The sequence below is a fragment of the Protopterus annectens genome, chromosome 2.part1, assembly GCF_019279795.1.
Source record: "Protopterus annectens isolate FY-2018-M chromosome 2.part1, PAN1.0, whole genome shotgun sequence".
Taxonomy (NCBI): Eukaryota; Metazoa; Chordata; order Ceratodontiformes; family Protopteridae; genus Protopterus; species Protopterus annectens.
The window spans coordinates 1,249,908,291-1,249,920,416 of NC_056729.1; the positions used below are offsets into that span (position 1 = coordinate 1,249,908,291).

At 36.4% G+C, this 12,126-nt stretch overlaps 1 protein-coding gene across 1 annotated transcript in view; it reads left to right on the forward strand.

Moving 5' to 3' along the window:
- Positions 1 to 1,055: 1,055 nt before the first annotated feature.
- HAUS3 (HAUS augmin like complex subunit 3) overlaps positions 1,056 to 12,126 on the forward strand; it is an 800,246-nt gene continuing 789,175 nt past the window's right edge. Inside the window, exons 1-2 of the mRNA XM_044062780.1 lie at positions 1,056 to 1,371; positions 10,017 to 10,985. Of these exons, the coding sequence (XP_043918715.1) occupies positions 10,053 to 10,985 (933 nt within the window). The 5' untranslated portion in view covers positions 1,056 to 1,371; positions 10,017 to 10,052. The remainder of the gene's footprint in view (positions 1,372 to 10,016; positions 10,986 to 12,126) is intronic.

Genomic DNA, 12,126 nt, shown 5'->3' on the forward strand with positions numbered 1-12,126 from the left:
GCACTTAATAGCTTTGATACTGCAGGCAGAGATTGATGTGTGTGTGTGTGTGTGTGTGTGTGTGTGTGTGTGTGTGTGTGTGTGTGATCTGTCAGTTTTTGTAGGACTATAAAAGGACAATCCTTGTAAGCCTGCAGTTATCTACTTTCTTTGGTCGGAGCTATATAACTGTTGTGTTTAATTTTGAAACAAGCTCTGAGAAAATGTGTGTGATTAACATTAAAGAACAAAACACAAGCACCTCTACTACAGAACGTTAGTTCCACTTGATGTCAGTGGGATAGGAAAATGACATAACTTTATGTCCAGTACAATTTGTACAAAGGGGACTTGAAATGGATTCCGGGATGGAGACATGAAAGCAGTAAAACAAGATCTTGTTAATATAGCAGGCCCCATGATGGTAATTTTGCAGAAAACACTAACTTTTGTAAGAAGCATGATTTTGATTGCTTTCTGATCTATTTAATGCAAAGATATAATTTAAAAAACTTTGGAGCATCAAGGTGGCATTTTACTTTAGTGCCAAGAGTCGATCCCATATTCTAGAACGCACATTCTGCTGACCTGATACTGAAGGAGGTAGACATGGCATGACCATAACTAGCTGAGGTAGCAGTAGAAGCAAAGCCAGCAAGTTAAATGGCAGCAATGTAGCGTTAACTTTTCAACCTTCAGTATTCCCAAATATGTAGCAGCAGAGTAGCATTAACTCCTTGTCATACAGTTGTATCATTAGTACAGGCCACCCATCAATTCAGTTAGGCTATGAGCAAAAAAAATGTCAGTCTTTATATGAGTTCTGCAAAAGCCAGAATGATTGCATATATGAACAGAAATTTGTAGTGATAAATTGTTCTCCCCAGATAGTATGCTATTTAATGCTACTACCTTTGTTTGTGTACAACTCTGATGAAGTCCAGTGATCCAGATGAAAGCACTTAGTTTTTAATTGTTATATATTTCTGATAGTGAATGTGATATTAATATTAAAAAGATTTGTGGATCTGTTTTATCCTGAGTCAGCCATTGTTTGTCTCTTGTTTTCATGTCATATGGATTTAGTTACTAGTATTGATCTTGTGGAAGACTCTGGAATGATGGCTTCACCCGGTAGTCATGTAGCAACTTCCCAGCTAGCAACTTCTTATGAAACAATTCTCCTGGGGGAATTGACTTTGTTGCTGCAGCAAATAGCCAAGTTTGCCACACCTCTTCATTACTCGATTTTTGGAGACATTTCTGTTTGTAGCACAGAGTTAGACGACTGCATCTAACGGAACGACAGGAGAAGGAGTTATTAATATGGATCGTGGGCAAACAGTTTTGAGCTCTTCACTGAATTCCATTGCTGGGATCAATAACGTACAAGTGAGTACACAGGCCAATACAGAATTCAATTCTACTTTTAATTTTGATAAATAATGACTTTGCACCCCAACATTTTTTCTTTTGATGTGCACAACACTGGGTGTAACAGAAGCCTGAGATCTTGTCTTAATGATTTTGAACATAAACTGTTAAATTAGAAGTATTCAGGTGGAGAATACTTATTTCCATGAGTGTTGAGAAGTATTCAGGTGGAGAATACTTATTTCCATGAGTGTTGAGAGTCAAATGTGTCCCCAAAGGGTTGAGGCTGTGGAAACTCTCTAATGGTGTTGATGCTGGCTCAAGTTTGTATAGTTAACTCATTGAGCTCTTTGATTATACTGGTTTTAAACTCATGAAATTATTTATTAAAGACCATGAGAATACACTAGATCAGTTGAACAACAATATTAAGGTGTTGCATTCCATGATTATTAATGAATTGATCTTTCCGTCGTACTAAGTTGAATACAATGGCATTTTTAATAAAAATGACAGATCTATAGAAGTAACTAGGGCATGTAAGATCAAGAAATTGGAAAGGGATAGGCTTGAGTTTGAGGGTAATAAAGCATATCCCCAACCCACTGGCTTCAAATCTTCAGACAACAATTTTTTTAGTGATTTTTATGGCTGTAAAGAATGTAGTAGAGGAAGACAACCCGGGACAGTATGATCATCAAACTTTTTAGACAGTCTTCAGGTTTGGTGCTCAGAGAGACTGGCAAATTGGAGGGAACTCAATTATCACAATTCCTACAAGGGTCCCTACAAAGAGAAACACTTAAGGAATCAGCAAAGGGGGAAGAGGAACACAAACTGACATTAACTAATTGTTTATGTGGATGTTTTGGTAATTTGAAGTAGAAAATGTAGGCACTCGCAGGGAATTCCAAGACCCAACTCGAGAGTGCCTACATTTTCTTCTGTTTGTGGTTTTGGTTTGGTTGGGACTTTCTAGTTGACCCGTGGTGGTGTTGGTAATTTGAAGTTAACTGATGACTCTTTCAAAACATTCATTTTGGCTGATGTATCAGTATCTGGAACTGTGCGTAATGCTTTTAAAAAAGGGTTTAACTTTGTTCCGAATTTTAGATTAGATTTAGTTAATGCTAGGAACTTGGAAGATTTCCAAGATGACTGCACATTGAGTAACAGCTTAATTCTAGCTCTCCCAGTGTGAAAACAGAAACTCAGCAGAGAAGGCCAGTAGGCTTTTGTGTTTATGGGTACATTTCAGTAACTGGCTAGTAAGTGTACTGCCCGGATGTCAGGAAAAGAAGAAATAGAGCACCTGGAAAAACAAATCAGCTACAAAAAGTATGGAAGAAACGCTGACTGGGGAAAGTTTTGCAGATGTTCAGCATAAAGCAATGCAACCTCCAGACGTGACTTCCAGTAACTGACGGAAGGATGTAAGACAACTGTACACAGACCTGGTTAAAATAGATGAAACACTGATGGAGTATATCAACACAAACAATAAAAGGCTAAACGATGGAAGAAACTTTAAACAGATATTCAGATGAGGTGATAAAGCTGCAAAAATCAGAGGCTGAAATGAAGAAAAGGCTGGCTGTATATGAGACTGCTCAGGAAGAAAGATTTAAAAAAAATAATAGAATTGAAGGACAGAACACGTAGGGAAAACCTGAGGTTTTCTGCCAGAGAAGCTGGAAGGAGCAGACTGCATTAATTTTATGAAAGCAGAACTAAGCAACTGGACTGGTATTCCACAGCAGGATATTTAGTTGAAAGGGCACATTGTGTATGCTCCAAACCTGGCTGTGAGAAAGCAAGCCTAGACCTTTAATAGTAAAGATGCAATCCTGCCAGCAGAAGTAATTGATTCTGACAAAACTGTGTCAGAAGGACAAAGTACTAAAAATGGGAGATGGCATAGTGTTTGTGCAGAATGATTACTCATTGTACACCAGGCAGAAGAAGAGTAGATTTATTCCACTGTAGGGGATTTTGAGATGCAGATGTGAGGTTCAAACTGCTGTACCCAACTGTCTCCAAGGTATTCTTTCCTGGAGGGACAAAATCATTTTTTGATGAAGTACATGCCAAGGAGGAAATACAAAAGTTTGTCCAAAAAGTGAGCTGTGAAACCGGAGGAGATTTTGCTGCTTGCTTTCTGGTAATAGACCCCAGCGAGACTGTACCTGTGAAACCTTTACCAGTGTTTCAAAGGAAAATATTGGAGAGAAGGAAGGGAGCACGAGAGTTGACTAGAAGAAATGAGTGTGTTGGAAATGAAGCAGAGATTGGATTTGGGAGATGGAGATGAACAGTCCTAAAAACAAGTAACTTAATGTATTACAATGCAATAATTATATTTGTGAAATGTGACAGAACAAGAAAATATGGAAATATTGGACTTTTTTAGAATTTGTTGGACTTGTGGGGGACTCTAAAGCAGACTTGTGAGGGACTCTAAAGCATATCCTGTCATTAATGTTCAGAAAAGTGCTTTGGGGCTGGGATGATAGGGGAGAGAGTACTTTTTTGTGGTTTATGGTTTTCTTTGCATGCTCATTGATTGTGTAATGGGGATTGTAAACAGTCGCTGCTGTTCTCTTTCCTTGCTCTCTCTTCTGTTTTTTTTTCTTGTTCAGTTTTATGAAATGTGGGCACTACGGTGTAAAAGAAAGCCTATTTAAAAGGGCGTAATAAAAGAAAAATTAATGCGCTTTTTCTCATTCTTGCATGGGGGAATGACTTGATTAAGGACCTTAGATTGATTTAGTAACACGTTTTAAGAGAATGCAAGTAAATGAAAAAATATTTAATAGTATGAGGATTGTTTAGCAACTGAATGTATGCTTAATAACAGTTCTGTATTTGGTCCTTATGTTTCCATGGAAATAATATGATAGAGAAATAGTCTGGTTTTCACGTTTCCATGGAGCCAATCTGATAAAGAGAAATTGGTTACAGTCTGGTGGATAGTGGTTTGGGAGAAAAAAAAGAAATGAGAAACTGGCCAGGAGATAATGTTCTCAGCATTCAGGGGTTTTCCCAGCTGGGAGAGCTATAAAGATAAGACAAATCCGGTTAGCACTTAGTAGAAGCACCGTGTGTCTTAGCATGGATAACCTTTCTTTTAGATTAATTCAGTTCTGTGATTGTGTCTTTCAGTTTGGGGCATTTGTTCCTATTAGGAGGGTAAAACTTAGTATTTGAAGATGTACATAGTATTGTGTGTTAGTATTAAGTTAATATGTTTTAGGGGGGTATTGGAGGTTTGAGGACTTTCAATAAAACAAAGTTTTGTAAGATGTGACATAGGCTCAAATGGATATGACAAGAAACAAGTGTATAATAGTTCATAAAGGTTCAACCTGCTAAACAGTGTATGCATGTAACACAAAAGCTGGAACTAGACCGTTAAAAAATGTGTTGCACATAAAAGTTGGGAGTAATAACTTTTTAATATAATGCTGCTTTCTGTAATGTCTTTAAATATCAATGGTCTGACAGGTAAATAAGAGTAGTGAACTATATTAAAAAATGTAAAGTACAAATGGCTATGTTACAGGAGACACACTTGAAAAGAACTGAACATATGAATTTGATAAAGAAAGGTTATTCACTGGAATACCTGGAACAAGGAAAGGATGAGTACTTATGTTAACTGCAAGAGGAACTTTAATAGTGATAAGAAGAGGTTAAAAAAAGATAATAGAAGATTTGTAGTGCTAAGGAGCTACTAGAAAATGAGTTGGATTGCATTAGCATGTATTTGTGTTCCACCTAAAACTGCTGTAATGGTGCTTAAGAAAATTCTGACTGAAATCAGTTTTCATCAAGGAACATTACATACAGGTGGGGACTGGAATTTGATTTGTAGCAGTGAAGATGTGTCTTGCGGACCCAGAACGGAAAGTATAACAGAGTAGGGACCCAGAACGGAAAGTATAACAGAGTAGGGAAGATTTTTGAAGAAATTTATGAAAATATTTGGCATGGAAGATGTGAATTCAGTAATAGTAGTTTGAAGTGAGTTTACATATTATTCCCCAAGGTATAAAAAATGGGCTAGGTTAGATGGAATTTACACTTCACAGAACATGTATATTTAATTGTAGGTCAATATGCACCAAATAACTATTTCAGATCATGTGCCAATAATAACTAAAATGAAAACACAGGGTAATGAAATTTAAAGCAGACTATGACACTCCCCCCCCCCAATCTGTTGAAAAGAGGAATTTAAGGAAGTTGGGAGGGTGGCCTAATGGTTCAGGTGTTTGCCTTACAAATACAAGGTGCAGGGTTTGAGTCCGACAAGGGGTAATTGGCTAGGCTTAAAAAATGGCTCGCAAGGGCAGTTAGCCTAGTACTAACCTATGAATGGGTAGTGGAGATTATTCAGAAACTATTTGAAAGGATAAAAATTTCTTCTGAAAATATAGCTAGGAGTTGGATAAAATTAAGATGAAGTTTAAAAATAGGGTGGAAATAAAATAAGGGGAGCTATGGTTAAGAAGTAACTAATTATTTAAAGGGACTGTCAGATGTTAAAATATTGCAGAATGGGAGAATCACACAAAAAGAAGATCTGCTGAAGAATGCTAAGCAGAAAGTAGGGGATTACTTCAATAATATGCATACGTTTAGGAAGATTGCTGTTAAGCAACTGTTTTTTGATAACACTAGAGCACAAAACCTTTAGCACAACGACTCCGGCAACAGAAAGTAGAAAAGGTTGTCACCAAGCTTAGGGAGCCTATAACAAGGAAGGTAACGAGATCCTGTAGAGGTATTAGAAATATTTCAGAAATTCTGTGAAAGTCTGTATAAAGCAGAGAAATATGGAAATCAAGAAAAGGTAGAAATGAAAATATTTGTGGAAGAATTAAATATGCCAAGGTTAGAGGTAGGTGAGGCTCAATTACTAATGGTTAGGATAGGAGGAGATGAGATAAAAATTGTGATGTATAACCAAATTAACAGGAAAGTCTTCAGCAATAGATAGTATTCATGTGGAAGTTTGGAAGCTAAAGGAAACTATGATAAAGATCTGGAAGGTTTAGTTTAACAGTATTTAAAAGGAGGAGGAGTACCAACATCCTGGAAAAAAGCAGTGATAGATGTAGTACCTAAAGAGGGTAAAGATCCATCAGCTCCAGCTTCGTACAGGCCCAGTTCAGTACTAAACCATGATTATAAATTATTCATGTCTATAATGGCTAAAAGAATGGCAAAAGTAATGCCAAAATTAATAGATATGGATCAGTGTAGTTTTGTGCAGGGGAAGCAGACATTTCACAACATTAACAGAACATTGATAATCCAAAGGGAAGTAGAGTATAGGAAAATACCATTGTTGTTTTTGGGTCTTGATGCAAAGAAAGCATTTGACAGAGTAAGCTGGGATTTTATGAGCATGGCAATGGAAGCATTAGCATTTCCTGAAAAAAAATTATAAGGTTGATTAGGAGCGTATATGAGGGCTCGAAGTTGAAAATTAAAGTGTGTGGAGTCCTCTCTGATAATTTTTGCTTGAGAAGAGGAATCTGGCAGGGATGTCCACTTTCCCCTTTATTTGCATTATATTTAGATCCACTAGCAAAGAAAATAAAGGACTCAGAAATTAAAGGATATAATTGGCATGGAAGTCAAAAAGCTGGCTCTGTTTGTAGATGATATTGTCTTGTCTTATACCTAACAAAACAAGAAAGAGATTACAGTGTTGTGGAACATTTTGAGACAGTTTCAAATTTTTTGGATGCAAAATTTAATGAAGCTAAAGCAAAGGCAGTAGTGGTAAATTATGTAGCCACACGAATCAGTTCAGCAATTTCCATATTTATGGGGACATGATAAAATTAAGTATTTAGGAGTATGGATTAAAATGATTCGGGTGCAAGGATATGTGGGAAGAGACTAAACAAAAGATAATACTTAAAAACTGGGAAAATAGAAGCTTTGTTATATGGATATCGACAGTGAAATACAAGCATTTAAAATGTTTAGTCACTTGTGTGACCAGGGTTGAATATAAGACTAATTTTTATCACCCAGAGGATGTTGTGGATAATTAATAAAGAGATGAAGGATTTTATGTTGGACAGGAAGACTGCAAGAGTCAAGTGGGATAAGCTGATTCTTCCAGTAGAGGAGGGTGAATTGGGATTACCAGAGTTGAGGGGGGTATTCAGAGCTACACAGTTAAGGTTGCCATACATAGCACAAGCAGAAAACTAATTCAAAGTGGAAAGGGATGATGATGTTGATAAAAGAAACAAGAAGAGACTGGGATTTTGGATGCAGGCCTTTAAGGAGAATAACAGTTATTCAGAATATGCATATCCTTAAAGTAGCAGAAAGTATCCTAAGAACTAAGCCAACATGAATAGGAGATTCCGCTAATCCAAGCAAAGCAGGCAGTCTGTTTCCAGTCGAAAATCCTTTACTAAGTACACAGACAAGCGATCCAAGTAAAACAAAAACAGAGCAATAGTTTCCTCACAAGCTTTCTAAATTTATATATATATATATATATATATATATATATATATATATATATATATACTTTTTTATCAGGCAAGGGAGTGGTTTATTGTGCTGTAAAACAGTGTTATTGGTACACATGTTAAATTCACATCCCTTCCACATCAGTCACATGTGTATCAATAACACTTTTTGGGTTTTACGGAACAATAAACCACTCCCTTTCCTGATAAAAAGTATATATATATTTAGAAAGCTTGTGAGGAAACTATTCCTCTATTTTTATTTTACTTGGATCACTTGTCTGTGTACTTGGTAAAGGATTTTCGACTGGAAACAGACTCTGCCTTGCTTGGATTACTTTTGAATACTTATATCATTTGAAATATTGTACAAAATTACTATTTTTTTTTTACTTGAGACGAGTTTAAGTTCGCTACGTCTACTACTATTGTCTGATCTGATTAATATACAGTGATTAACTAGAATTATATGGACTGAAAATCTTCCACACACACAAGTTTCTTACACTGTTTTGTTTTAAATAAATAATTGATAAATCCAAATCTCTGGTCAAAGCTGCAGTGCTGAGATGGAGTTGAAAACTCCATGCTTAGGCTAGACAGTAATATCTGCCCCGAGGTAGACCCAGACTGGTAAACACATAAACCCACATACACAAAGACTGACTGCAGTGAATACCTGGATTTAATAATTTAATCTTTCGGCTAGAATCAGTGACCCACCTAATTATTTTTTTAAGGACATAAAATTCTGAGATTCAGCTACCCCTCCTAGTCTGCATGATGTTGTAGATAATGTGAGAAATTCCAGGATGAAAGAATGCAGTATTTCACAAAGCATTTTCAGGCATCAATTTCATAAGAGTATTGCTTTGGATTAGGTTTTCTTTCTTTGCATGTGGCACTGTTGAGGGTGGGAGGAAGGGAAAGGAAACTTATTTTGTGATGAGAAAAAATATGTTTGGGTGGAGATGTCCTCTAAGTGGAACCAATTTGTAGATGAAAACCCAGAATGTATCATATCAAATTTTGACAGCTGATGATGCATCTGTCTCTTGAATTTGTTGCAAAAGTGCTTGAAATACCTAAATAATGAATCTATAGGTAGAGTGGAGAACCCACCTGTTTTTATAGTTTTCAGATGTTTTAAATGTAATGCACAAGTACATTTTTTAATAATAAATATTTAAATGCATTTTTGGACTTAATGCAGAGCTATCTGCCACATTGAAAAGAGAATGAGTTGTTAAGCTGAGGTCCCATATACCTTAGAAGGTGGTAGCTCAGAGGGGATGTAAAAGATTTCAGAGCATTTATTGAAAATAGTAGGGTGTTTCTGTGGTACTCTGGCCAAATTTCCCCTACTCAGTATGCATACAACTTTGTTGTCACCTGAAAATTGGCCACATGCCTAGCGAGGCTAAGCCAGTCAGCAAAACATGAATGAATGAATGAATGAATGAATGAATGAATGAATGAATAAGTACTTGCTCATCTTGTGTTGAAAGAGACTAACCCCATCAACCAAACCTAAATGACGAAATATTTGTTCACAATAATTAATCAAGTATTTGAATATCAGAAACATGTTGTAAAATTATTGTAAAATAGAACTCTGAGCTTGTCTAATTTATTAATACTATTTTGCAATTTTTAGTTTTTTTCTTTTCATAATATGTACTTTTCAGAGCATCTAATGACTGTAACAGATGTGATATTCTTCATCCATTTTCAGGGAATGTTGTGTTACCTGTACTACATTTAACTGCAAGTTGCTTGCTCCGACGTTCAGCTGTTTAAATCATGATTGGTTAGCAATAGTTGTGCACCCTTTTAGCTATTTGTAAGTGGTTCTGGTTAGAAGTGAGCTTACAGCGGAATTGTGAAAATCCTCTCCAGTCTCTGTCGTAATAAAATCAAGATGTAGACTTCTTAAAAGATGACCTGAGTTGTTGTGTAGACTTTTGCATTCCTTTGTTTTCATCCTGTGGTTTGTAACAATTTTATTATTATTACAACTCTTATATGCTTTCTTATTTGTTTTGAAGGTTTGTTGATATGGTTTGTGTATGTGATTCAGATGAGCTGCATTGCTTTAATTTTCATTTGGATCACTTAAGTATTCTTGTTAAACTGTTGTCTTTATTTTCTGATTACTAGTTTTTTAAGCACATTTTATAGTGTTTACTGGCAACAATGAATCGTGGGAGCCAGTTCGTAGAAACACTGAAGACCATCGGTTATCCTAAAGCTGACAGACTTAATGGAGAAGATTTTGACTGGCTGTTTGAGACTGAGGAAGACAGATTATTTTTGGAATGGTTTTGTAGCAGTGGAACTGAACAAAACATTTTATCTGAACATGAACTGAAAGCATTTGAATCTCTTAGGCAGTCTGGGAAGCCTGTTCTGGATGAGAAAGATTTGGATCACCTTTTTAAAACCTGCAAAAGTACCAACTCCGAGCATGATAAAAAAGATGAGCTTGTGCTTGAGGAGCTGGAGCTTGAGGAACTTGAAAAAGAGCTCCAAGCACAAGTAAAACTTAAAAATAAAAAAATTCAGCGTCGTAACAAACTTCAAATGTTGGCCTCAGCCAGCAGCCATGTGTCTGTGAAACTTGACAGTAAACAAGAGGAAGCTTTAAAGGTTCTTAAGGAAGTGCAAGAAGCACTTAGTGTTGAAAATGCCAAAATAAATAATGAGCTTCAGAACATAATAGAAGGTGCTAAGCAGCTAACAGCATTTTACTGCACTACGCAAGCTGAAAGTGAGTTTTGTGTTCTCCCAGTATTTTTATCTCAGCTCACATTGGAGAAGTACCTACAACAAGAAGAGGAGAGCACAAATGCGCTTACGTCTTATGCAAAAAAACAGTTTTTTGAAGGAATATCTGACTTGGTTGAAAGTTCAAATGAAGAAAACTTTCAGCTACTGGATGCAAGTAGCCCCTCAGTTCAAGAAGAGGATAATGAGATTCAGACTAAGTGGTGCCATGAGATGACCAGACTACAGCTAGCATATATTGCTGCTCAATATCGGTGTGCTCAGTTAAAAGCTAAACAGCAAAACAACAAGTTCAGCCTGCAGCGTGTGCAAGAGAATCTGCACTCCTTACAGAAAAACAAGGTAAGTATTATTTTTATTTTAAATGTGCATGTTTTATGTCCGTAGTAAAAATGACAAAGTTATTACCGGGAGGAAATTATGAACAACAAAAAACGGAAAATATATGTACAACTTTAGGCATTTATTCTAGGAGTTTTCTGTTAAAATCTTATTTCCTCTTGCACTGTTAAAAAGTACATGCAAAGCCAGTCTGCACTGTTTCTGGAAGCAGTACAGTGCAGTCCTGTGCAATTCTTGCCTGAATCCTGAACACTAAGACTTGACTATAATTTTGCTCCTTTTGTCTCAGATCTACTTTGAAGAAGCTAGCTTTAATTCTTCCACAAATATTTTCTGCAACTTGTCTGTGCCATGATTTATTCAGGGCTATCTCCTGAAGGTGCTCATTTCTCTGGGTTTTGTCTGTCCTTCCATCTTGCCCCTACTCTGTGCCTTCTCCCAGTATTACTTTAGTTATTGGTCTGTCCTATCCCAACTCTCTCCTTCAAAAAAGCAGAGCAGATCTTATTTATTTATTGACATTTGTTTACCGAGAAAGTCCAATGGGCCAAGAGCCCATTTTCAGTTGAGACCCAGGGAGAAAAGCTCCATTACAATGAAAAACAATATAACAGTATAAAATACAGGTTTACAGGGTATAATAATAGAAACGGCAAAAAACGGCAAAGAGACAAACCAGGGACTCCATAAAGCTTTACAAAGCATGATATAATCCACAAAATAAGAGATCCAGATTAACCAAAGGTTCAAATTAAGAATGTAGAGTTTTGATAGCCTAGTAGTTGCTCCTTTCACTAGTTTTCCATTTGATATTCTGTCTGTATGATTATTCCCTATTTGTCCACAGGTCAAATAATTTCTGCCCCTACTGTGTATATTTTCTGGCAATTCTCATGTATAAATTCTCAAAGAGCTAGTGCACACACTTAGCATTCCCAGAGTGTGTTATGACCTGAATGTCTTCTGAAATACATCCAGAAGCAAGTATTGATTTAACTCTGAGTGAACATGGGCATGAGCTCATAACTTCTTCAGGGTTAATAACTGTGAGGACTGGGCCAAAAATAATATTTCCTTGTGGGGAAGAGAATATGTATGGTAGTTTTTCAAATCAGAGGAGTCTTCCATGAATACATCTTGA